The following is a 24,251-nucleotide window of genomic DNA, read 5'->3' as shown; positions in this document are numbered from 1 at the left end:
TGCTGATGCCCGTTCGGAAAAGCACGCTGTGTTGGTGGAACTGGCACCTGGCGCGTAATGTGATGCAACGGAACAAAGTTTCGTTTCTGGTGAAACGAGTGATGCAACGGGTTCAACTTCGGGGCGATACTTTTGGGAATCAGTTCACGGTAGTCCTTCTTCGGTTCCAGTGCCAGCTGCTGATGATGGGAAATCGGAAGCGGATGCGCTTGAGAGTGAGGCACCCGCTGATAATCGTCGACATAAAATTACACATCGTTTACTCCGGATTTAAATGTGAATTCGCTCAATCGCCTTGCAATGTTCAAACAACAATATCGTACACTGTTCAAATATAAATAATTCAACAGGCACCATTGTCTTCACCTTTGTAGCGACATTACGCTTCGGAATAAGAGGCAGCTATGAGGGGGAGATCCAATCTTAGAAAAGTTACACTTTATTCAACTCTTCTCAGTTCAAACAATTGCATTATGCATGGCTAAAAACAACCGACACTTATTCCATCAGCGCTATTCGCATCCGTTCGTTGCTTAGATCTTATTGAACGCCGCAATATCAACCGACTGCACAAAGTCCTCAAACTCCTGGATCTTCTCTGTGAGCTCATCTACAGAAACCTTATCGTCTTCGATAACACAGCAAATCTGCAGCTTCTTGATTCCATAGCCGACCGGGACGAGCTTTGCAGCACCCCACAGAAGGCCATCCATTACGACGCTCCGGACGCTCTTTTCCATTTCCGCCATGTCGGTCTCGTCATCCCACGGCTTGACGTCTAGCAGGATGGAGCTCTTCGCGATCAGCGCAGGTTTCTTCGATTTCTTTGCGTTGTACGCAGCCAAGCGTTCCTCCTTCAGCTTCGCCGCCTCTGCACTCTCCTCCTCGTCCTCCGAACCGAACAGGTCAACATCGTCATCGTCAGCGGCAGCAGCAGCAGCAGTCGGCTTTCCGCCGGCCAACTGCGGCAGGGCCTGTCCGCCCCACTCCGACCGCTCCTTGGTGCTGAACGACGCAATGTGGTTGTACCAACGCAGTGCGTGTACATTCGAGGCGGCCGGTGCCTTACCAAGCGCCTCAAACACCGAAAGGTCGGCTTTCGAAGGGGTGTATCTGTCAAAAGACGTGATTTCGCGTCAGCAATCTAACCTCACACACTCGAGCGAAACAGGATTCCCGATTGCACTCACCCTGACACGTAGCTGTTGTCGGCCAGGAATTTGTCCAGCTCCTTCAGTCCGTTGGCGGTCTTTACATCTCCAAATGCCATTGTAACGATGTTTGTTGCGTTTCTTGTGCGAATTGTACTCGTTCAGAATCGGAGCACGATGTGGCCTCGACGGGAAGCAGAGTCGAAAAGAACCGTGCACACGCAAACTGTTTTGACAGCGACCGTCATTATCCTTGCGATGTTTTCGATGACATGTGCATTCTATGTTTTAGGCATTCAACAGTTTTCTTGAAATTTCAGATACAATCGTACTTTCGATTATGACCTCAAAGCAAACAATAAAGCCGAGCGTACGAAATGCATTAAAATTTATCCCATTGGGGAGGAACGCAATAGAACGCAATCGGTGGTTGTTGTGCCGCAAAATTAAAACTGACAACTAAACGCTCAGTCGCGCAATCGTACGTTTAACTGTCAGCAGGCTCCTCAGTGGCTCGCGAAGGAAAAACCTTCTGCTGGCTTGCATATTGTACCGAAGCTTTCGGATCAAGCAGAAATCTGGAACGAACGCCTGGTCGTTTGTTAGGTGGCAACTAAACATACGACGGCAATCGGCCACGGGTTTCGGTAGTAGATTAGGGGTCCGGCCAGAGTGTGTGGTGGGTATTTTTGCGTTCTTTGCCACGGAGGCCGTAGAGGGAGCGTTCGATCCAATATTGTGATAGAAGAAGCAGCAGCTCCCAGCGCAAATTAGAGCATCAGAATCTAGTTGCTACCACTAGGAAAACAAGACATCCTCATCCTCCGCACACTGGTGCTCGCCAACGGAGGGACTCTTCGGATAAAAGGTCCTAATCCGAGCGATGGTTGAACAGCTGGAAAAATGAGACCCAGTGGCCACGCTCGGCGCCACTTGTTATTTTTTGGCAAAACATCCCACGATTAGGCGCAGTGAGCTCAAGAAAACCTACGTAGAAACGTCCTGTGTGTGTGTGTGTGCGTGTTTGTGGGAAAAAATAACATGGTGCGGGGCAGGCTCCTATCGGTTGATCGTTCATCGGGGAGCATCGGTGGTGTGTACAAAAGTGAGCGGAATATATTCGTCTAAAAAGACTAAAAGAAAGCCAGCCAGCCTTTACAACAGAGAGATTGGGAGAGCGACTGCTAGAACGGCGAGAGCGCGCAGAAAAGCGCTTGTGCGTGCTCGTTCGTGTCCGTGTGTCTTCGCTGCCCCGAGCCCCCAACGGGACGGAAGCTGTTCGTCCATAAAAAAAATTAAATAAAAACCGGAACGGTTCTCCCTCCATTCTACTCTGGAGCACATGCGAACTCGGCACTGTCGATAGCCGCCTCTGGAACGCGTTATTTTCCCGCACGCTTACCAAATAGTCCCAAACGTGTAGCTCCCCCCGGAAGGATAGTCGAACTTTTGTCTTGGCGCTTTCCAAGAAACATCAACAAAGAGCCCTCCTGTGTGGAAGAAGCGTGCCCAGCATCCATCGGGATCGGGTAATGTGATTGCTCCCGAGTCCCGGTCGTTGCGTGGGTGATGGAGCCTACTGCTCCCAACCAATCCGTGGTGCTTGCAGCTACACAGTGGTGTTTAGCAAGGTCGGAATAGAGTGGCATCGCTCGGCCTGCTCGGATGATAAGAAAGCTCGAATCTGTGTGTTGGCACCTATTTGGACTCTTGTTTTTGCACTGCTTTTGGCACCGATGGCCAATTGCTTCTCTGTTGGATGAGATAGTTTTCATGTTTTTTCTTCTTTAAATCATTTTATCCCCAGAAGAGAATAATCGCGTGCAGCTGCAGTGTCATCCGGCCAACAATCTTCTCCACACCGTATGGGGCTGCGGGCGGTTAGTGGTTTGTGCTCCTCGGAAAACCTACAAAGGCAGCGAGTGTTGTTCCCATCGATTGCCGGTTTGCAAAGTGCGGAGTGGAAAGCCACACACTCTTAAAAGAACCTGCAACCTGCGGTCGGATCCAGCGTGCGTTCGTGCCCATCAGCTGCGTTCGTCCGTGCGTGCGTGTGTGAAAGTTTTGGTGCCGCATGTGTGCTTGCGGATGCGCGCATTCGCCATTCGCTGAATGTGTGCAGCGGCAGTGGCCGCTGCTGTACGTGTGTCTCTAAGGTGCATCGAGGAAAAAACGGAAAGAGAGATCGAAAATTCTATATTTATCGGATGTGAGGCAAACGGCAAAGTGAAGGAAAAAAATCGAAGAAAGAATTAGACAAGAAGTGTCATTATATTTTTTGTTGTGACTGTGTGTTTGCGTTCGTCGCGAGGGGTTGACGGTGTGCGAGGGGTTGTTGTGCATGATCCAACAGCTTGCGCCTACTTGTGCTGTCAATTCGTGAGGATAAAATTTGCACTTCCATCTGCTTGCTGGCAAGATCGATCGACGACCGGACCCGTGAACCGATTGAAATTCGGCCAGAAGTGTGATCCCCGAACTGGAAACAGGCAGCCGATACGATATCGGGCAAATGTCAAGATTGATGCTCGTATCGTCGCATCCTAGATTTGCTCAGTTCGTAGAGGTCCAGAGCCGCCGCAACATTGTTTGAGCCGCTTCGAGTAACCGACGTGTGGTACAGAACGACGGATTCGCTACAGAACTGGCTACCCCCGTACGGACAACGTCATCAAGCAGGGCACTATAATGAAGAGACGTAATGCCGACTGTGGCAAAATTCGACGGCCCATCAAGAAAAATAAAATAGCAGAACAGATTGGCAGGTACGTGGCGGAGTTCGGGGTTTTTGAGAAAGAATGGTTTTCGCATCTTCAAAAAGCGGTAGGCAGTTTAATGCTTTGCTCGATGGGAAAAAAACCCAAATTCCCGAAAACAAACATCTTGGCGTTCTACGAGAAAGGATTAAACCGAATCGTTGCGCATTGTAAACAAATGAAACAAAAATTTTGAGAAGTTCACTCTCGCAGCACAGTTAACGGTCTCTCTGGCTCTCCTTTATAAAACGAGAAGACAAGCAACTTAGATAACTGGCCATGGTCATCTTCTCCCGTGTGCAAAGAATCTGCCACGAGGCAAAGAAGAATCAAATGTTCACATGCATTTTGTTGACATTGACCGCGTGCGACCGCGCGACAATCAAGACGGATGGCGTGCTACGTTCGCGGAATATCATTTTTATTCATATCTCTGTTGATGATGCTCTTAACGAATGTTTATTTTGATTTCCCCCTCTTTTCGAGAGCGACCGGGATGTTTTTGCATTCGATTTTAGATTACCGTTTTTGGACGGTCGAATATCCGTACGTTGCAAACTAACGACGAAAGTAACAAGCAATTTCCCGTCGGTTTCGCAGGTTCACATGGAACTCACATGGAAACGCCTCAACGTGGCACGTCCTTCCGAAAGGATGCAGGAGGAGTACTTGTTGCTCTTGACTTTTTCTCTTATTTTTTGCTTACATGATTGGTCATGCTGCCTTCCCGACACGCGTGTTGTCATCAAGGGAGGCTTCTTAGTTTCCCTTTTCCGTTGCTCGTGTGGAGTTTTTTGTGTGCGTGTGCAATTTGAGTGCCTTGCCAGGCTTATCGGTGATGTAATTTTACCAATTTCTTGTTTCCATTCGGCCGAACAGCTGCTATATTTTTTCACGTGCACCTATCAATTCTGTTCGATGTTTGTTTGCGTTGCGGCCTCCTTTTGCGATCCGTGTGATCTCCGCCCAGCTGTCTGTTGCGGAATGGTGTTTTCGGATTAGCGGTCCTTAGAATGCCGGGATCGGTTGTGTCCATCTTGCGGTTAATTATCTTTCTATCGTTCGTTCATTTACGTTGCCCGCCACTTAGCTCGCTAAATTTTTGTTCATCATTTCCAAAAGGTGCCTTGATGGTTGATTGAGGTGAATGTCTAATTTACGCTGTATTAACTGTATTTTTGCCAGGGTAAAAAACTTTGTTGGAAGATGAAGAAAATACTAAATTTACATATACACGAAGTAGAATGAAATAACAACTATGTACCTCGCTTTTCCTCCGTTACAGCAACACACTGCTCTACGTGAAATTCCTGCTACTATGGGCGTCCGTGATAACCGCCGACTTTCTGTTGGAGTTTCGCTTCGAATTCCTTTGGCCGTTCTGGCTCCTACTCCGCTCAGTTTATGATTCTTTCAAGTACAAGGGACTGGTAAGTGATGACCCCGGGCGTACTACCGCAAAGCAGGTGAATCCTTTCGTGTTAACTAAATTATGTTGCGTGTTTATAGGCCTTTTCCGTGCTGTTCGTCTGCATAGCGATCACTTCCGATTTGGTGTGTCTATTCTTCATCCCCGTTCAGTGGCTCTTTTTCGCTGCCAGCACCTACGTTTGGGTGCAATACGTTTGGCACACGGGTAAGTGTTATTCAAAATACTCCCGCCAATGCGTCCTTGCACTGTAACTGTGAATGGTTTTTCACCCTGTTTTTTTTAGATAAAGGTATCTGTTTGCCGACGATAATACTTTGGATACTGTTCGTGTACCTTGAGGCAGCCATTCGATGGAAGGATAGTCGTAACATACCACATCTCGATCTTTGTCGGCCATTTGCTGCCCACTGGTAAGTGTGGAGTTTTGCGCCAAGCAAATGCACCGGAACCGGTCCCAGCCGACTGACGATTGTCTTTGCAGCATCGGCTACCCTGTGGTTACGCTCGGTTTCGGTTTCAAGAGCTACGTCGGCTATTGCATCCGGCAGCGCAAACAGCGAGAGGTAGCGAAGGACAATGACTTCTACATGCAGCTGCTACAGGAAGCGTTGCCCAAAGATGAATCCACGCTACTCGACCAAGTGCCGGGCGACGGGTCGAGTGGCACAGGCTCGGAGCAACAGTTACAGAAAGATCTGATCGTCGTGACGGCAACGACCACGTCGATCACGGCATCGGCAGTGTCAATGTCGGGCACGTTACTAAACAGTATGAACACCAGTAGCAGTAGCACCGCCAGCAGTAGTCGAAGTGATGCTGGCCAGAATCATCACCATCATCATCCGCACAATCATCACAACCAGCACCACCACAACCACCAGCAGCAGCAACAACAACCGAATACTCATAGTAAGAGTGCTCAAAATCACAAATCTCCGAGCAATAGCACCGTGTCGACGTCGCATGTTAATGGGCACGTGAGTAGCGGCAGCTCGCCATCGGTCAACACTAGCGCGATGAACGGTGGCCTTAACCACCAGCCATCGTCCGGGCAGGGCTCTTCCAAGCACAGGAAAAGTTTGGACAAGGACAGCAGTAGCACCTCTTCGTCCGCATCGAGCACCTCAAATGGAAGCGTCAAAGGGAGTAATGGTGGTGCTGGTGGTGGAAGCGGGAACTTTTCCTATCATCAGGCCATCGCCACGTTTCCACAAAGCAACGGTGCAACGGGCAGTACTGCATCGAGCGTCGCCGCTACTGTCACCGCCAGCAGTACAAAGGAGATCAGCGTATCCGGGGCGCCTCAGCGTGGGAACGACCATGGCAGCAATCACGTAACCAGTGGCCCGACGGTGAAGGACACGAAGGAATCTCCCAGTGCGGCGTCCGTCGGGCAGAATCGCAAAGACAGTGACAAGGAAGCGACCGGAAGTTCCGTAACGACCCCTCCGACTGGCGTTCGAAGCGCGAACGGTGTGGCCAACCGTTCCAAAAGCCCTGCCGATGGTCCGTCGCCGTGCACGGGCAAAGCTGTCGGTAAACAGGTGAACGGTCATGTTCCGAACCTAGAACCATCGCAGGTGCAGCCACCCAACGCGGCGCCCAATGGCCTGAACGGGGAAAGTAGCCCGGTCACCGTCCCGGTAATGGAAGCCAAAAGCAGTCGGTCGGGGCGTAAGAATCGTCTCAAGCAGCAACAGAAAGCTGCGGATCAGGCGAACATTTCGACGATTGCAAAAATTTTCGCTACTCTGGGGCTGGCCTCTACCGTTACGACCTTAACGACAGCGACTACGAGCACCGCTTCCGGAAGTAGCACCACGAACAGTGCAAACTTCGGTGGAACCACGTCAACAACCGCAACCGACTGTGGGGCGGTACCGGGCTCCAAGGATGGTCGAGAAGATGGAGCAGGAGGAGTGCCGAGTGGCCACGAGAGTTCAGCCTCGGCACGAGGCGCTTCTGGTAATACTCAACAAAGCACGCCGGACGCCGGAGACGCGGCGCAATCGAAGCCTCCCGCCAATGGGCCACCAGTTCCTTCGTCGCCGACCGTAGTAATGGTGCAGAAAGCATGTGAGACTTGCCCGCGGCTAGAGGGTGACCTCAAGAAGGTGCGAGCGGAAGTAGCAGCACATCGACAGGCGGAGAACGAACTTCGCCAAAAGTACGACACGACAGCCAGCAACCTGAAGGGGTGCTTGCAAGCGAAACAGAAGGATTGTGACGAACTGCAGAGCAGGTAAGAGAGAGTTGTGATTTTTACGATAGAACATGCTCGGACCATTCGCTTTCAGATACCAAGAGCTGAGTAACCAGCGGCAGCAGGAGCGCCAAAGTTTACAAACCGTCGAACGACGGCTGGGCGAAGAACGACGACTGCGCCAATCGCTGGAATCGCAGCTTGGCAACGAGCGAAAGCACCGAAAGCTGGCCGAGGAGCGAGTGTCCCGAGGGGAGTGCAGTGAGGCGTGCATGGCTAAGAAGCGCCAAATGCAGCTCGAGCTCGAAAAGCTGAAGCACGAGCTGTTGAGCTCCGAAGAATCGAAACACCTGGCCGAAAAGCAGACGCGCAGCTTCGAGCAGGAGGTTCGTCGTGGCGCAGCATGCAATTCATTTGGGTTTAATGTATTTTGGCTACTAATTTGTCTTACATCACCGTAGATGAGAAAGTTCGAAGTGCAGTTACGCAACCGTGAATCGCAGCAAAATACGGATGTGCTAATGAGTGCGCTGGCCGCGATGCAGGACAAGAATGCGACGCTCGAGAAGAGCCTGTCGGCCGAAACGAGAGTTAAGCTGGACTTATTCTCGGCCCTGGGCGGTGCTCGACGAGAGGTGGACATTCTAACCTGTACGTACTCCGCCGCACCGTTACGGCAGAACGACCCCGTACCATGACTTGCGTTTCCATTTTGCTCCTTTGTAGGTTCACTGCGCTCGAAAGAAAATGAAATTCTCGATCTAAACGCAAAGATCGTGGAGCTCGTTGCGGTGATGCCGACGATGCCGGACGATACTCTCTGTCTGACGGGTCCGGTGGGCAGTGGCACCGGGCAGGACGGCGGGCCGAGCGCGTCGATGATGCGGTTGCCCGATGCACCGCAACTCCTTCCGCAACCGTTGAGCGGCGGACTGAACGGGGTCGGTGGTGCTGGGAGCGGTGGCACGGGGCAGCAGCCGAGCCCGATGTCGCACATGGTACTGAATGGGCAACCGTTGATCGGTCAATTAGGTGGCGGTCTCGGTGTGCTGACGTCCACGATGACGACCGTTTCGTCCTCGAACTCGGTCTGCCCACCGCCCGGTGTCACTCTGGCCTCTCTCGCTTCCGGTGCTGGCAGTGGTGGCGGCAGCGTGGGACAATTAGTACAAATGCAAAGTACGAATCAGGGCAACGGGAACTGTCCTTCCGGTTTGGACCCGAACGCGACCGTCTACACGCCCAAGAACAATGGCATGGTGGGCGGTACCGAGGCCTGACCGCTTGAGTTATCGTTTCTTCCGCCGAACGGGGTGTCCTTTGCGCCGCCGCATGCCCCCGCCGGCAGTCCAGTCAGTGGTGCGAACAGTATCAGTGCAAGTGTGGCGAACCTTGCTCAACAGCTCAGCGCACACCACAGCCAGCCAGGCTCCGGAGGGGCCAACCTTCTATCGTCCTCACATCCGTCGGCACTGCTTTTGGCCCACCACCATGCTCCCAATCCGTACCAGCAGCATCAGCATCTACAGCACAACCACCATCATCATCTTCAACAGCAGCAGCAGCAGCAGCATCGCCAGCACCAATCGCCGCACGATCCTTTCGGTTAGTTAGTTTTTTTTGCTTTCACTTAGTTCCTTCATAAGAGGCCGTTCGATGTCTCTAAACTAAATTACGTTGGAGATCTATTGGATCTAGGGACACAAGCAGCACCTTCATCGGATAACCGTCTCCGCTAAACGCAGCGATTCGTTCGGTGTGTTCTATTTTACGATTTTAAATTTGAATCCAATTCCACCAATCGGTTTCGCTGTAGTTTAATATGAGTTTTTCCCGTCGGTGTCTGCAGCGTTGTGACTCGGACAAGTCGTTTGCTTTAAGCTTCTTTGCTGTCCTGCATGGGCCATCCATTCGCCTGAAAAGCCATTTATTTCTTAGTTTCGAGCAGTGTGGAAGAAGGCGCATTCGATCGCTGGCAAAGTTCCGTTACTGCATTCTACACACCCGCATACACAAACACACATACACACACACACAAAATCATCGATCTCAATGGGAAATCTCTCGATATCATCATCCCTGTTCTCTGGTTCGTACGCTCTCCGCAGTTTCGTCCGTTTCTTAGCTTCGTAGCGTAGCTGATTAGTTGGTAATTTACTTGCGTCCTGCATCACTCTAATGCTTCTGTGCGTTTCGTTTGTCGCCAGCATAACCCTGACGTTCAGAATTGCGTCTTCGTGGTACTTAATCATCCGTTCTCCACAACAAAATCCCGCTGTTCGTCCCTTTTTTTTCATTTCGAACATTTTATTTCCTAGTAACACCCGAACCATCTTGCCGTTTCAGGCTGTCGTATTGGTTAGTGATTATTCTTCTAGTTTCTTCGTGCCTCTGCCTCGGTCTTTGCATACCGTAATACCTTCCTGTCTTCTGAAGGTGTTTTTGTCTTCCTTCGAATTCTTGAACGAATCTATTCGTTTAACAAACTAATTGTTTTCGTTGTTGCCCACTGCCTTACGACAGTCCCTCAAAATATGCCTCTTCATTCTAAGCATTGGCTTTGTTTCAATTAGAGCTGCGCGAGTGCAGCGTAATTGGTTTGGACCTGACGGCGTGCACCGTTTACCCTTTGTTGACGAGGAAAAAGGCGCTTGAACAACTGGGAAAAAGGAGAACGCTGACGTAATGTTGTGATATCCATACTTGACTTGAAACATATACACGTTCAATATAAAATATACCTACATGTACTGTGTTTTAATTATTAAACGTAATGTTAGATTATTTAGACGCCTAATTCGTGCGAACATAGGACGAGATTCAGCAAAACGAACAGACACATGTCCGGAGAGCGCTCTTCTGCGGTTAGATATGTATTATTTGGCAAATCATCGCATGTTTGGTAGCTTCCCCTGCGCGTAGAGATACTGCCTCACCCTTTCGTTTCGTTGCGTTTGCTATCGAATTTCGATCTCCATTGGGTTATCATTATGTTGCCATGCTGCAGAGCACCATCCAAAACGGTGAAACGGCGAACAACATGGAAGATCAGATCAGAGCTCAGAGTTCTTACCTAACACGATATTAACGCCTCTTTTAAAAGCCGACCAGTATTGGCAGATGGACAGTTTGTGCACGTTATTGAATGAACGACGTAAAAGGACGAAGGTTTAATAACTCGCAGAACGGTAGAAGAAAACGCAAACCTGTACGCGGCGCCCTGTAACATGAGACCGTGTTGCTGGGGCGATCAAGGGGCGCGACTTTATGTTTTGTGTAACACACGAGTGAACACAAAAAGAAGGGGAAAGGACGAAGGAACTGTAAAAAAAGTAAAAGCAAACACGCGCAAAAGATGTATTATACGTGACTTCAAGCGAAGAGCATGAAAACTCACACACACACACACAACAAGTACTAACAACTATTGAGATTGATAAAAGATAAACTGTAAAAGAATGAATACCACATTAACGGTAATCACGCGACAGGAAACCCGTGAGAAGGTGATAAAAATGCAAGAAAATGAAAAGAATGAATAGCAAAAAAACCTGCAAACCAATGCGTGTTATCTTTTCGGCGCCCAAACTTCGAAAGAAATGTCTGACGCGTGTCGTGTCATTTATTTGATCATATGTTTGATACAATCACTATCCGAAGAAGAACCTAAGCGGTTAACAGAGTTCATAAAAAACGATTCAATCATTAATCCACATTAAAGTCCGAACGTATCTGCTGAGGTTGATAAGTAACGTTAGCGTTTCGAGGTATCCTCGGTTGTATTAGTCTATTCGCTGTGCTTCAATGTTGTACTGTAATGTTGACGTAAAAAAAACGAACTTTAACTTTCGTTCAATTGCAAATTAAAAAAGGCCTGTCCCGTGCGCCGAACTAATCGTGCTTCAGCAAAACCTTCGCACGCGAAAGCTGCACCTGGCACCGTTCCTGAGTGTCGCTACCTTCTACCACTTGCGCTGCGCCGTCACACAGCTGCACGTCCAATCGAACGGTAAATTCCTTCGGAAAGCAGACATCACCCTCACAGAGGTTGAGCTTAAACGCGACATCGACCGTGACCGGATTTCCGTTCGTAGTGAACACCCCTGCCGGTGGGGCCATTTGCAGCGCCAACGAGCGGACGGAAACATCCAGTGTACCTTTCGTTTGCTCACAGCCCCACTCCGTAGAAGGCAGAGCCAGTGACCACCGCTGTGGGGCGCCTTCGGTAAGCTTTGTGCTGGTTTCCGGAAACGCAAAATCAAACACTAACCGAAGTGTGGCGTTTCCACTGCGCGGGTACAGTTTGATCAGTTTCTGCGATCGCAACACGGTGCCGGTGCCACAGTCCATCGCTTCGGCGACCGGAAAGTGGAGCTTCAGCGGACGGATGGTGCTGTCGAAAAGATTGGCCACGAACAGCTCGTGGTTGTTCGTGTCGGCAATAAACAGCAGTTGACCGGTGCGGTCCAGGCAGAGCCCGGCCGGTTCGTTAAACTGTTTAATGGCGCCATTCGCTTCGCGGAACTCGCAGGTCGTGGCGCAGTTGGTGGTGGCGTCTATTTTCTTCACCTTGTGATTGTACGTGTCGGCCACGTAAATGCAACCATCTTTCGAGTTGTAGGCCACACCGAGGGGATGCTGAAACTTGGCCGCATACTGCTTGCCGTCCACATCGCCAAATGCAAACAAATCCTGCCGAAGGGAGAGGAGAGCGGTCATGCGGGGTCCCACTGTAGATCGAAGATTGGGGAAGGGAAATTGCACTTACCAGTGGATTACGATCACCTCCGGCGACCGCCAGCACTTTCCCGTCGGTCAGCGAAATCTTCCGTATCGCGGAGCTCTCGCTGTCCGCCAGGTACATCTCTTTCACTTCCCGGTTGATGGCCAGCCCGGATGGTTGCGCGAACGCAGCACTGTGCGGGTACGAAGTGTTGCGGTTCTGCTCGTGGCCACTGCCAGCAATGGCCCAGCAGCTTCCGGCGGGATACTTTTTAAACTTCCACCAGATCGTGTCCTGCAGGAAGACAGCCCAAATCTGGTGGATGCCGGCCATCGCGACCAGCAGCACCTCCTTGAGCGGTGCCTTCGACTCGTCCACGTGAAACGACATATCGAGATCACGCGTCGTGTACAGCGCCACGTCCCAGGGCGACGAGATGGGCTGTTCCCGGCCTCCCTTCCCGCCCGTGCGATCGTTACCCTGCACCCCGTTGCCGACGATGGTGCTCACCGTGCGCTCGGTAAGATCGATTCGACGAATGGCGTGGTTTTCGTTGTCCGCCACAAACACTGTGTCCAGCCCACGGAAGGCCACACCCTGCGGGGCGTTGAAACGTGCTTGCTTGAAGCTACCGTCGACAAACCCACTCGCCTTCCCACCAACCGTATGGCGCACGGTACCGTTCGCTTCGATGATCAATACCCGATGATTGCCGGAGTCGGACACGGCGTACAGGTCCTCATCATTGCCGCCCTCGGAGCGCGCAATCTTTCCCGGAAACTTCAGATTCGACGCCAAGCCGGCGGTTTGCGAAAGATTGATCGGTAGCGAGTGCTGCAGCAGTTCGCCCTTCTCACGGTAGTACCGTAACGTGCTGCCGATGTAAAGCTTCAGATCCTCGTAGTTGCCCTCGCCCATAATCACGAGCAGTGGGTTCGCCCGTGGGCCCAAAATCATCAACGTTGGCCAGCACTGGACGCGCAGTTGGCGCCACATCGCCGTCACGCTATCGTTGACGACAGGGTGCGTTATTTCGTACCGCTCGACGGCCGCACGGATATTGGCTGAGTCCTTCTCGTTCCGGAACTTGGCACTGTGCACACCGACCACCACCAGGCCCTGCTCGATCGGGTAGAGGTGCTCCAGCCGTTTCAGATTCGGCAGAATGTGCATGCAGTTAATGCAGCAGTAAGTGAAAAAGTCCAGCACTACGACCTTGCCACGGAGTGACCCCTGCAGCGACAGTGGTTCGCTCACGTTGAACCAATCCAGTCCGTCGGGGAAATCGGCCGTGACGCTTTTGCTCTCCCGATCGGCAACCTTCAGGTAGTCCATGACGTACTTCTGGCGCTTGGCCGCGTTGCTCCCGGCGGAACAAAGGTCGTCCGCGAGCTGGTTGCTATTGCTGGCCAAGACCTCCATCATGTCTTGACCCTCGGGCGATGAGCTCATCCTGGCACCTATTTTGATGACCGCCGGTAACGTAGATGAGGGGTGCAGGAAAGTGGGTCGCAGGTTTGATCGGAACTGCAAGGACCTTGGCTCACCGTGTACGCGGATTGTTTTGATTGCCGATGACGTTTCTGCGCGAGTGAATCGGAATGCAAACGATGTTTGACGGAACTGCGTTGCGTGACACCAAATCGGTCGTAAGTGTAGCGCACGCGAAATCCGTGCCATGTGCAAAGAGCAGGCAATCAATGCGGTAAAAACAGCTCCAAAGCAAGTTTGAATGTTTTCACAATGCACCAGAGCTGCTTGAGATAGAGTGGAGGTAAAGTGGCGCAGGTGAATATATTGTGAATCATTGGCACTTTTATAGCACAACTTTTATTCTTTACCACCGCAGCTTAGCGCACACAGCATGTCACAAAACAACGCCGCAACAAACATACGTCAGATGTCACATTATGACGTGTTGCAAGTAGCGCACGATGCAACGGTTGAGGAAATTCGAAAAGCCTATCAAACGTTGGCCTTGCAATATCATCCTGATAAGCGGAAAAATGATCACGATTCGGAGTGGTTTATTCGCATCGATGCAGCTTGGAAGGTGCTGCGGGATGAACAGGGGCGTCGAGTCTACGATGCAGAGCTGATGCAACGGTCGTGCCAGGACGAGTATTTTGTGAACGAGATCCTAAAAGAGGCAGATTTCGGTAGAAACCAAGAAGATGGCTACAACTATCACGCGTGTCGATGTGGCGGATATTACGTTTTGCCGGATGCACCGATTGTCGAAAGGATATACGTCGGTTGTGATGAATGTTCTCTGGTAGTGCAGGTGAACCCATCATAAAGAAAATGTTATTTATTACACGAGGATGCGATTCCTTTGAAAAGGAGCCTATAATAAACGCACAAATTAAGAAACGAATCGTTGAAATGGTTTGCGAAAATTGTTGCTGCAACATTCTCGAGAAGCGACCAAAGTTTAGTCGATTATTGTCGCTAAGAATCGACGAACCAACGTCAACGACGCCATCTGACGTCTTCGCTGTCAGACAGTCAAAAGTTTTCAGTCGTCACATCATCGTTTGGATCGAAATTTTCCTCCAGCAGGAAGCTAATTTCGTGATTCGTTTGCGTTCTCCCGTTTGTCGGTCGTATCAGTGTGTTAAAAAAGTTCACCCGGAGAAAGTGCAGTGAAAACAGCCCGCGGCCATGAACGCATTCGGCGACAACTTTGAGAAAGACGTCGATCCAGCGGCCGAGTTCCTGGCCCGCGAACAGAACGCACTCGCGGGACTAGAGGATGAAGTTCCGCCCGTGGTTGCTACTGGTGCAGCGACGACGAATGGTTCCCTCGACGGGGATCCGGTGCCGAAAGCAGGTTCGTTTGTGGCCGCAAGGTCCGTTTCGCTCACTGCGCCCAAGAAGCATAAACAATCATCGACTTCTTTCTTTTAAGTAACCTCCATAACATTAAACTCATACCACTTAAACCCCCACGCCACATAACCCCACGAAAGCCGAGGCACGCGAAGCCGTTTATTAGTCATCAACACACTGTTTGAATCATCCAACGTTTCTGATAACTTATTGGAACGACACTTGCTGTGGAGCTGACTCTTTTATCGCACATCCCGGAGTACGCCCTCTTCATGTTTGAAGCGACCGTATACCGCCGCGAAAGAGTCTTGGTTGGTGGAGTTAATTGAATTAAGTGCCCACGATCCGCGGCTTCACTGGATCCTCCATCCTGGAAGACACCGGGGTCGACTCATATAGCATGAACTTTCTCCGGACGGCAGCGAGATCGCTGACTGTCTGCCCTTGAAACGCTTCGCTTCGATGTAGAGCTTTCGTGAAACTCCATTGCACCTGCTTATCGTACCTTTGTCCTTTCGTACCACTCACTGCCTTGTTTTATGTTGCTTTGAATGTCCGTTTTCAAAGTGAAAATGATTAGAGTGAAATGATATTTTGAGCGTGAACGATCTTGGCTTAGTGATTTATGCAGTGATGCGTTGCAAAGTTCCAAAAGTCATTCAAATTGTCTCTATTTCCATTCTCATACTCAAAATTCCTTCTCTAAACACTAACGAACGAGATCGTTACTCTGCAGGAACTGATCTTGCATACATGCCAACGAAGATGCGCGAAAACAATCACATTAATATTTTTCGTTTATTTCGTTTCTTTTATTCTACATCTGGACATCTACTACTACTACTACTACTACTTCTACTCCATAATCTACACTACCTACCGCTGCTCGGTTTTGTTTTTCGGCTTTTTGCGTTCTGTTTCGCGCCCTAATGATCACGTTTGTACCACTTGTTCGGATGACTGTCACGATTCCATCAAAATCTGGAAACTGCATCGCTATCGTGTTAATACTCGCGAAAATATGCTCTGCCATTGACCATCGTGTACTTTTGAAATAACGAAATGCGGCATTACCATTCGCGCGCGCGTTCGTTGTTGTCGATCGCGAACCGATCCTCGCGCTTGCGCTTCCAATGCACCAACGCACACGCACACCACAGAATCGACAGGACTTGAAAATGAGCTAAACGGAAGCTTTGAAATGATCAATAATGCCGATGCGCAAGAACCACCCTCCACTACTACTGCCGACTATAATCTCAACACAGGTAAATACATGCTGAAAGCTACATACACGGTGCGTAGACGAATGGTTCTAATTTGCTCACAGTTTCACTATAAACATTCACATCTGCGATCGGCAGTGTCCACCGATCGCACCGGAACGGAATGATAGATGCTGCTTACTAATCCCCGTTGGTAACATGCGTAGCGCCCAAAATGCTCTTCTGTTCGTGGTCGTCCACCAAACTAGCTGCTAGACATTTACCACTATACCAGAGGTCCCAGCTTCTGCTCTTCTTTTGGCAACAATGATGGTACCGGATCCGGCAAAAACTACTGCAACTTGTTGTCCTTTGGCTTGCAGAATGCCAATATAATGTTTCGCTGGAAACAGGGACAACGTTTAGGGACCACAAAGTTGCCTGCAAAAAAGGGGCAGAAGCGTACTGGCTTTTTGTTTATGTGACAGTACTAAATAATTAAGCTTTAGTGCATGGTTTTTTTTAACTGAATCTCATCCAAAAGTTGTGCTTTTTTTTAAATAAACCATTAAAACTACGCCCTTTCAGTGTGATAAACTTCCGGCTGTTGTCCCTGCTACGTATAAACGAGTAAATTCGTTTAGTCCACAGTTCCTAACCTCGCTATCGTTCCACATCCTTGCACATCGTTGCATCAAAAGTCTCGGTTTTTCGTTATGTTATGCTTCTTCCTTAGGTTTATGTTACTCGTTCGTTTTCTTTCTAATGATGTATGTACAAATGTGTTTCTTTTTTTCCCCAATTTTCGTAGAAGATGATAATGATGATTTTGCAGGCTTTACAGGTAAGTTAAACGGAATGCGTATACTAAATTAAACATGGTCCCCTTAAGCTGCCCACCATCCTCTGCTGTAAATCGTCAAACTGTAAAAAAAATGTCACAGTTCTCTTGTTATTAACTAGAATTTTCGTTGTTTAACAAAGTTACAGTGCACAAGCGATTTGCTGGTAGTAATTTGTTAGAACTTTCTTTCTTCCGTTGCGCAAAGTACATCGTCATCAAGCTTAATATTAGCCTCCCGTGAGAAGGAAACTAGTATCAAATCACTGTTCAAAGCGACCGTTCTTTCCATTACGATCTTTCTCACTTAGGACGTACTTTCGATAAAAACAATTCTAATCGCTGAGAATACAGATTTTGGTTTCGGCCCGAAGCCTTTGACTATTGACTCCATTGTGCGCTTTCTGTTTTCAGTCCCCAAGCAAGTGACGGAAGAACCGGAAAAGATTCGAAAATGGCGCGAAGACCAGAAGACACGGTTGGAGGAGAAAGATCGCGAGGAGGAGCGCAAAAAGGACGAGCTTCGCGAACAGGCTCGCAAGGAGCTGGAGGACTGGTACAAGCACCATGAAGAGGCCATCTCGAAAACGAAAGCCGCCAACAGGTAACTCAAAAAACAAACTTTATTTGTAGGGTTTGCGGGAACTAACCAGAGATACCGGTCTATGTCGACGTGGACATTTTATCAGTCTTCATTTGATTCATGTATCTTCATTATAAACTGATCGCGAGTGGTAGCCAAAACATGTTTCAAAAATGACGAGCAAACTAAATTACTAAACGTGTTTCTTCACCAATGGTTCTAACATGCTTCTTCTTTCTTTCACTAATGCTCAAATAATTCAATCGTCTATTGTGCGATTTTCAAAACAAATACGCCGAGTAGGGAATCGGCCAAGTAAGTAAATCTTTCTCTAGCAGATATTTTGCAAAAAACTATTTCTTTTATCGGTTTGTAGACTAGGCACATGTTTTCTAGTTTTAATATTAGTGTAATAGTGTTTGTAGTTGTCATACCAGAGTGCGATTGGGGTGTTATATTCGGTTAGAATTCCATTTGCCAAAATGGACGTTTTTAACTTGACTACGTTCAGCGCATTTTTACTCACTTCATTCGAGCGATAGTTTTTCATTGAAACATTTCATATTTCCCATATGCGTAGTGCGTTAATTGTGGAAGTGTTTTCAAAATGTTGATACCCTGTATCGTTTACCGTTTCAGGAACGCCGAAAAGCAGTTTGTTGCGGAAACGGACGAAATTGAACCGGGCACAGAGTGGGAACGGATTGCCAAGCTTTGCGACTTCAATCCGAAGACGAACAAGTCCAGCAAAGACATCTCTCGCATGCGTTCCATCATTCTGCAGTTGAAGCAGAATCCAATCCAGTCCACCAAGAAAGTTTAAGCGAAACGAAAGGCGTTCACTTGCACGCGGCGGCCAGGTCCGCAGCGACAGATAGATTGGCCGTTATACACACGTGTGTATCGGCCAATGCTCAACCCAGCATCTATCCCACTCTCAATCGTATCCATGCGATTTAGAAGCGGCAAATGAAAGCGATTTCTGTGAATAGTCGGACCATAAGAATGCTCTGCTTCTGTTCTGGTTATAATTGACGCTGCAGTGAACTAGCCACTAACAAATACAAAACAAAAAATCTATTGAATCATAGTAGTAATATAAATAATAATTATATTAACGAAAATACTATTTCAAAACGATAGTAACGAAGGGAGAAAAACCTAAACGGAAAGGATATATATATATTGCAATGGATAAGTACTGTTTAAAGTTGTAGAATCAAAAGAGAGTAACCCCTTTTACCGAGGGACTAAAGGAATAATGAAAACATTCACGCATTCAAGCAATTTGTACGAAAGTGCTCCATTGCTGTTAGGTTAAAAGAACGCGAAGGTTCAATAAACCGATGTTTCAAAATTCCAAAAAGCGTTTTCGTTGTGTGAGAGTTTTTTTTTCAATATGGGTGGATAGCCAAATGTGCTGTTTTTATCTGCATTTTACCAATTTACATTACAAGTTAAACATTACGAATAATAAGTCGAAATATTTTAAAGTTGATAAGTAAAATAAGTGTATAATTGATGCTATTTATTATGTTTTGCGATTGGTTTTTGGTTTTGAAATGGTAAGGGAGTAGATGGGTAACATAGTACAATGCGCTGAGGTACATATACCTATTTTTATCTATCAATACGAGAGCATCTTTCAATTTTCCGATAAAATAGTTTAAAATGCTTTTGTTTTATTTGTGTAAATTATTCATCAAATCTGTTAATCAAAAAAGAGTGAATTTTGACCAATCTTTTAAAATGTACATTCTTTTTCACTGTTTGTGTTGTTATTGCCTCTGGGCAGGTTTTGTTGTATCCCATCTTTTGTATTTGTTTACGTTACAACCGAATAATACTCTTTTTGTTTGATAGCTGTTTGATCCTACTGTATTTTCAAACCAGACTCTTATTAGATTGGAAACAGTGTTTGAAATTTAGTTTGATCTGAAAAGAGTTCCACGAAATGTAGTGCATTGGTGCAGTTGGTGCATGCTATTTCATTATCGAACAGCTTAAACACACAAAGTGGAGCAAGGTTAATAAAGATCTTTGGTGATTTTCAAACTGCACTGAAATACATGATGGGCTCAAAACGACTCTGATCCATTTGAAAAACAAGAAAAAAAGACATTTGACGAAAACCCAAGAACATTTTTATCAAACTTATGAACATTGTTATACGATACGCTCTAAAATCTGGCGTTTGGTGCGATGAATGATTTCGATTATCAAATGGTTTTACATACCGGCAAAAGGTGTGTTAAAACTATTCTTTCTACACCATTTTTAACACGCTATCATGCACACATTTGGTTGAGAACGTTTTGCTTCTTTGACAATGCCCTTTAATTCTATAACAACAAACATTTGCCTCTAGATAAATGTGGTGTTTTCAATTACAGCAACTTAGCTTATGCCGATGGCCACTCGTAGTTTGTTTCGCATACAAGTTGTTCGTTTTATCTATATGATGCACTTTTAAAACTTTGATAATAAAAAAGAAATCCTTACCCATGCACGGTTTAGTCTTTCATTTGATCGTGTTAACAAAATTTTGGTTAGATACTGAACTATAGCTCCAGTTTTGGCAGCGAAGCATACCTGCACAAGCTGCTTACAGATTGGTGGGTTTCTAAAATAACTGTTTAGTGAGTGAGTGACTTTCGTAAAATACTGAATGAATGTTACTGTAGATGCTGGCTAAGATTAAATAGTTCAAATTTACTCTAAACATTCATTCTTGCATCCACTCTTCTCTAGCGTTAGTATTGCTTCCCTAGTTGTGTTTTAAAGCTATGACTGTTATGCTTCGTCCTTTATTACTTTTCATGCTAAAAAACGTTCTACGTGCAACAATTTTTTCCTGTTTATTGATAAAATTGTTCACAAAGCAGTATAGCGAAGAAAATGATTGCTATAAAATCAACCCAAGCGTATACAATAAAAGTACTAAAACCATAGCCAAAGCTTATCAGTGCAGTGCATCTTCTCCCTATCTATATGTACGCGCTTTTAACCTCCTATGGTCCTATGTATGTTGCGGGACTCGTCACCATTAAAACGAACACTATTTGATAATATAACATTTCAACTCCTTCTACGTCCTTCTACCATCACTTGGTCCGGCTTAGTAACTTGTTTCGTGCTGCATCATAGCATTTTGTTATGTGTTACACATAAGTTGTTACGAATAGTATGCTTCACTGTAACATGACATTATTGTTGTGTTTCTTTGTTATATGAGTAAAAATTTCATTGCTTTACTGTGCGTTATTAGCCTTGTCTCGTAACATTGTTGTTATCATCATCATTAATATGATTAGTATTGACGCTATGCTTACTTAGTAGATTGGTGCATTTTAAATGGACTTTTTGATTTACTTTGTATCACCTGCCGCACGTAGTTTGTGTTGTGTAATGGTGGACAGGAACATTGCCGTTTTCCGGGGTCGGTTTGAACCAATGTTTCAATTGATTTTGAAGCCACGTTGTGGGGGACAGATCTGTTGGTGGGACTAGGATTTTATAATACGAATCGTGCACAAACTAACGCGGAAAAGTAGATCTGGTCAATTATTTTTATGAACATAAAAATGCGTGTGCGAGTGATAAATCGATGGTCAGGCATTGCGTACAGTTGCTTACTGCTTAACTAACAGTTTTACAACTAGAGGTTAGATTTAGGATAGTTAAGTTTCCCATAGTTTTTTCATGCTGGGAACGATGGTAGATCTTCAATCAAATTGCTTGACTCGTATTTTGCGTTTTAAGATTTGTTAAGTGAAAATCTCTGGTGTGATGGCTTCTTTGCACTTTTTGTTATAATTCTTAATCGATGTTTTTGTTAATGGAAACATGAAAAAAGTTATTCGATCACAATCACTTCAACGTTACTACTTTGCAGTATTGTTTTACCCGCGATTACCATCGTGATGCTTTCGTTAGAATTTGATTATAAATATTTGATTATATCTCTTGTTACGCTGCGTTCTATTTCGCTACTGGTACGTTATCACGTATCTTATTAGTAAAATACTCGTTATCTTATACTCGACATGTCCTACACTATAACTTGCACTGTGCGGATCGTATTTGCATTCTTTTAAATTACTAGGAATTGCTGCTTTAAATGGTCCATTCGAAAATTACTGTGCTTTAACATGCACGCAATCGTGCCTGCTTCTAGATAACTACACTAGGTTAAGTATCTCAGATGCTGATGCTAGCGACCTACGCGTATCTTCTTGGCGAATATATATTTTTATCACCCTAAGTCGTTCTAAGTGCTCAACATTCTTAAAACACTAAACTAGTCGCAGGAACATTCTCTGTTTGTGTAGCAGTGCAGCGTTGTGTGGTTTTACAATTGTTTTGAAGATACACATAAGGGTGAAAAACTTTTAGCTGCATTGCAGATTTCCTGAACGAACTTCATTTTCAATTGCTTTTCTGATCTTGGTTCTAGTATAAGGAGTACAAATATAGGTAATTATATCATTATACTGGTAGAGCTAGTTGAGTTAAGTTGTTTTACTGTCGGTTCGAAGTTTGTGTTTCGATTTACAGTTAACGAAAAATGTCCATTCCATTCTTGTATTAGGATGTTCCTTGGTGCTTGTTTGTTAGGGTTGGTCCTCGTACACTTTTGATCGACTAATTTCGATCATATTGCGAATTAGTAAATCCATTTCCATCTGTCCTATACGGTTTGAATGCGTAGCAAATACCATAGTAACGCTCCGAACAACAATAAACCATGTTTAAAAAACTATTATAATCCCAGTTGCCTGGTCCAAGGAAACTGCATTAATAATACATTGCGCGCCTAGTAAATACATAGGCAACATACGTAATACATACAAGTAAATTCACCTAATGAATTTTTTGTTTGGTATGTTAAGGCCAATGAAAATAAGTTAATTATTACAAATTGAGAAATGCAAATGAGTATCAATTTGACGAAACTTTCGTCGTATACCATTCGCTTATTCATATAAATCATACATCACTGGTATTTGTCGCAGGAAGTCCGATGGAGGAACATGAAACATTACAGGAAGTGTGCAAAAACTTGATGAGTAATGTTGGCGCGAAATAGACGTGCGTCTTTGTCGAACTAGTATGGTCAAGATAAAGATTAAACATTCATGAATACAGTTTCTGCGCTATCGTATGGCAGAAAGGGAAAGCCGACAAGCAAAACATTCATCTTGTCGGCATTCTCACTGTGCTAGGTGGTCGTTGAGGGTGTGGGATCAGTTGGAAATGGTCCAGTAGATGTATTTCAGGTGCTTTCCGAACCCAACAATATCGAGATCTGTTAACATAAGCAATAGCACATATGAATATCAGCAAAAACTAGCAGGTTCAATGCGTTACCTTCAATGTTGCATCCCTCGAAGCCTATATACTTGATCGTATCCCAGGGCAGAGCCGCAAGTCCATCCCGCGTAATCGCGCAGTGGCCCACGTTCAGATCCTCGAGAGATTTCCCGCATTGTTCGTTGGCAATCGCCTTCAGGAATTTGTCGGTGATGCCAGTGTGCGAAACGTTCAGCCGAACCAGCGGCATCACGCGAAGGCAGTCCGCAGCATCATCACCCACGTTCTTGCACGACTCCAGGTCGAGCGTGTCCAGTTGCGGGCAGCTACTGGACAACAACAGCACGAATGCGTCGTCGATCAGCGGGCAGTGCTTGGCATAGAGCCGCTGCAATTTGCCCAGCCGCACAATCATTCCTTCTAGTCCCGCACGGCTGAACCGATAGTTCCCCTCGGTCAGAGTAAGGCTACGTAGGTGAGGACACTTTTCGGCCAACAACGCCAAAATTCCGTCGGTGATCGTCGACGTGGACAGGTTTATCCTCGTGAGCGACGAGTTGAGTAGCAATCGTGGCAGCTCCTCGTCATGGAATCCGTTGTGCACGCGTACGACATTGAGAAAGATAGCATTCTTTACCAGCGCCGGCAACAGCTCTAAGTATTCGATTTCACGATACAATCTTAGGTTTTTCGCCACAAATCGGATGCACCTGCGGATGGGTCAGCGTCTGTTGTACATTTACGTTGACCATATGGCGCAACGAACACTTACGAATGGAACAGCGTCTCTGGTTGATTCATCAGTCGTGCGCGACTCGTCCTTGCACTCATCATCCCGTGTTAGAGATGGTCTTAGTCACGACCTGAACAGAACTAAAGAAACAGAATACTATTTACAACGCACATCCAACACGGAGCCACACTAGTTGTAGTTAAACTGTAGTCAAGCAGTACTACTGTAGTTAGTAGTTGTAGGCAAACAAACTGTTTATAAACAAATTCCCTCAAGCAAAAGTCAAAACCACAGTTGGCTGAGTACGTTTATAGTGTCTAGCTCAAAAGTTGTATGATCACTTTTTCTTTTGGAGCGAATGAATATTCAAACACAGCGTGACTTTTACTTTATCATTATTGGTGCTGCTAATCAAGCAGTTGTATAATTGTTTGTTGTTTCTGCATCACAAGATCGAAAATATTCAAGTAACCGTTGAT

The 24,251-nt window shown here is 46.7% G+C and overlaps 6 protein-coding genes across 9 annotated transcripts; 3 read left to right on the top strand and 3 right to left on the bottom strand.

The window, feature by feature from the left end:
• Positions 1–416: 416 nt before the first annotated feature.
• LOC128268865 (probable elongation factor 1-beta) lies at positions 417–1,348 on the bottom strand. Its single transcript, XM_053006148.1, has 2 exons — positions 1,191–1,348; positions 417–1,113 (listed from the first exon to the last, which is right to left on the bottom strand). Exons 1-2 carry the CDS (start codon positions 1,268–1,270, stop codon positions 534–536), a joined length of 660 nt encoding a protein of 219 aa, XP_052862108.1. The 5' UTR covers positions 1,271–1,348; the 3' UTR covers positions 417–533.
• Positions 1,349–3,839: 2,491 nt separating this feature from the next.
• LOC128275042 (macoilin-1-like) lies at positions 3,840–11,079 on the top strand. The gene is made up of 8 exons (XM_053013420.1): positions 3,840–3,916; positions 5,193–5,337; positions 5,417–5,543; positions 5,623–5,749; positions 5,821–7,581; positions 7,637–7,928; positions 8,004–8,193; positions 8,269–11,079. The coding sequence occupies exons 1-8, from the start codon at positions 3,840–3,842 to the stop codon at positions 8,820–8,822; spliced, it is 3,273 nt and encodes a 1,090-aa protein (XP_052869380.1). The 3' UTR covers positions 8,823–11,079.
• A 77-nt stretch (positions 11,080–11,156) lies between these two features.
• LOC128278335 (NHL repeat-containing protein 2) lies at positions 11,157–13,803 on the bottom strand. Its single transcript, XM_053017048.1, has 2 exons — positions 12,311–13,803; positions 11,157–12,234 (listed from the first exon to the last, which is right to left on the bottom strand). The coding sequence occupies exons 1-2, from the start codon at positions 13,715–13,717 to the stop codon at positions 11,434–11,436; spliced, it is 2,208 nt and encodes a 735-aa protein (XP_052873008.1). The 5' UTR covers positions 13,718–13,803; the 3' UTR covers positions 11,157–11,433.
• A 72-nt stretch (positions 13,804–13,875) lies between these two features.
• On the top strand, positions 13,876–14,621 carry LOC128278633 (dnaJ homolog subfamily C member 24-like). Its single transcript, XM_053017365.1, has 2 exons — positions 13,876–13,914; positions 14,115–14,621. The coding sequence occupies exons 1-2, from the start codon at positions 13,876–13,878 to the stop codon at positions 14,562–14,564; spliced, it is 489 nt and encodes a 162-aa protein (XP_052873325.1). The 3' UTR covers positions 14,565–14,621.
• Positions 14,622–14,802: 181 nt separating this feature from the next.
• On the top strand, positions 14,803–19,081 carry LOC128277629 (clathrin light chain). 4 transcript variants are annotated; one of them, XM_053016111.1, is made up of 6 exons: positions 14,803–15,098; positions 16,258–16,365; positions 17,114–17,146; positions 17,558–17,747; positions 18,030–18,041; positions 18,366–19,081. In XM_053016111.1, exons 1-6 carry the CDS (start codon positions 14,930–14,932, stop codon positions 18,547–18,549), a joined length of 696 nt encoding a protein of 231 aa, XP_052872071.1. In that variant the 5' UTR covers positions 14,803–14,929; the 3' UTR covers positions 18,550–19,081. The 4 variants fall into 4 exon arrangements, with proteins under 4 accessions (XP_052872071.1, XP_052872074.1, XP_052872073.1 ...); XM_053016114.1 differs by lacking the exon at positions 16,258–16,365; XM_053016113.1 differs by lacking the exon at positions 17,114–17,146.
• A 3,731-nt stretch (positions 19,082–22,812) lies between these two features.
• LOC128268282 (protein AMN1 homolog) lies at positions 22,813–23,950 on the bottom strand. The gene is made up of 3 exons (XM_053005334.1): positions 23,812–23,950; positions 23,097–23,749; positions 22,813–23,034 (listed from the first exon to the last, which is right to left on the bottom strand). The coding sequence occupies exons 1-3, from the start codon at positions 23,871–23,873 to the stop codon at positions 22,973–22,975; spliced, it is 777 nt and encodes a 258-aa protein (XP_052861294.1). The 5' UTR covers positions 23,874–23,950; the 3' UTR covers positions 22,813–22,972.
• Positions 23,951–24,251: the final 301 nt, after the last annotated feature.

The sequence above is a fragment of the Anopheles cruzii genome, chromosome 2 (assembly GCF_943734635.1).
Source record: "Anopheles cruzii chromosome 2, idAnoCruzAS_RS32_06, whole genome shotgun sequence".
Taxonomy (NCBI): domain Eukaryota; kingdom Metazoa; phylum Arthropoda; class Insecta; order Diptera; family Culicidae; genus Anopheles; species Anopheles cruzii.
The sequence above is the reverse complement of the archived record's forward strand: the minus strand, read 5'-3'. Positions and strand labels throughout refer to the sequence as shown.

What these genes read in the sequence shown, in the direction of transcription:
- LOC128277629 (XM_053016111.1), top strand. Translation starts at nt 14,930, where the DNA reads ATGAACGCATTCGGCGACAACTTTGAGAAAGACGTCGATCCAGCGGCC. An exon ending in GGATCCGGTGCCGAAAGCAG is followed by an intron (nt 15,099 to 16,257) that starts GTTCGTTTGTGG and finishes CGCACACCACAG; the next exon opens with AATCGACAGGACTTGAAAAT. An exon ending in TGATTTTGCAGGCTTTACAG is followed by an intron (nt 17,147 to 17,557) that starts GTAAGTTAAACG and finishes TTCTGTTTTCAG; the next exon opens with TCCCCAAGCAAGTGACGGAA.
- LOC128278335 (XM_053017048.1), bottom strand. Translation starts at nt 13,717, where the DNA reads ATGAGCTCATCGCCCGAGGGTCAAGACATGATGGAGGTCTTGGCCAGC. An exon ending in GAGGTGATCGTAATCCACTG is followed by an intron (nt 12,235 to 12,310) that starts GTAAGTGCAATT and finishes TCCCTTCGGCAG; the next exon opens with GATTTGTTTGCATTTGGCGA.
- LOC128268865 (XM_053006148.1), bottom strand. Translation starts at nt 1,270, where the DNA reads ATGGCATTTGGAGATGTAAAGACCGCCAACGGACTGAAGGAGCTGGAC. An exon ending in GACAACAGCTACGTGTCAGG is followed by an intron (nt 1,114 to 1,190) that starts GTGAGTGCAATC and finishes GTCTTTTGACAG; the next exon opens with ATACACCCCTTCGAAAGCCG.
- LOC128275042 (XM_053013420.1), top strand. Translation starts at nt 3,840, where the DNA reads ATGAAGAGACGTAATGCCGACTGTGGCAAAATTCGACGGCCCATCAAG. An exon ending in CTTTCAAGTACAAGGGACTG is followed by an intron (nt 5,338 to 5,416) that starts GTAAGTGATGAC and finishes GCGTGTTTATAG; the next exon opens with GCCTTTTCCGTGCTGTTCGT. An exon ending in CGGCCATTTGCTGCCCACTG is followed by an intron (nt 5,750 to 5,820) that starts GTAAGTGTGGAG and finishes TTGTCTTTGCAG; the next exon opens with CATCGGCTACCCTGTGGTTA.
- LOC128268282 (XM_053005334.1), bottom strand. Translation starts at nt 23,873, where the DNA reads ATGATGAGTGCAAGGACGAGTCGCGCACGACTGATGAATCAACCAGAG. An exon ending in CCAGAGACGCTGTTCCATTC is followed by an intron (nt 23,750 to 23,811) that starts GTAAGTGTTCGT and finishes ACCCATCCGCAG; the next exon opens with GTGCATCCGATTTGTGGCGA. An exon ending in CGAGGGATGCAACATTGAAG is followed by an intron (nt 23,035 to 23,096) that starts GTAACGCATTGA and finishes TTATGTTAACAG; the next exon opens with ATCTCGATATTGTTGGGTTC.
- LOC128278633 (XM_053017365.1), top strand. Translation starts at nt 13,876, where the DNA reads ATGTTTGACGGAACTGCGTTGCGTGACACCAAATCGGTC. An exon ending in TGCGTGACACCAAATCGGTC is followed by an intron (nt 13,915 to 14,114) that starts GTAAGTGTAGCG and finishes TTACCACCGCAG; the next exon opens with CTTAGCGCACACAGCATGTC.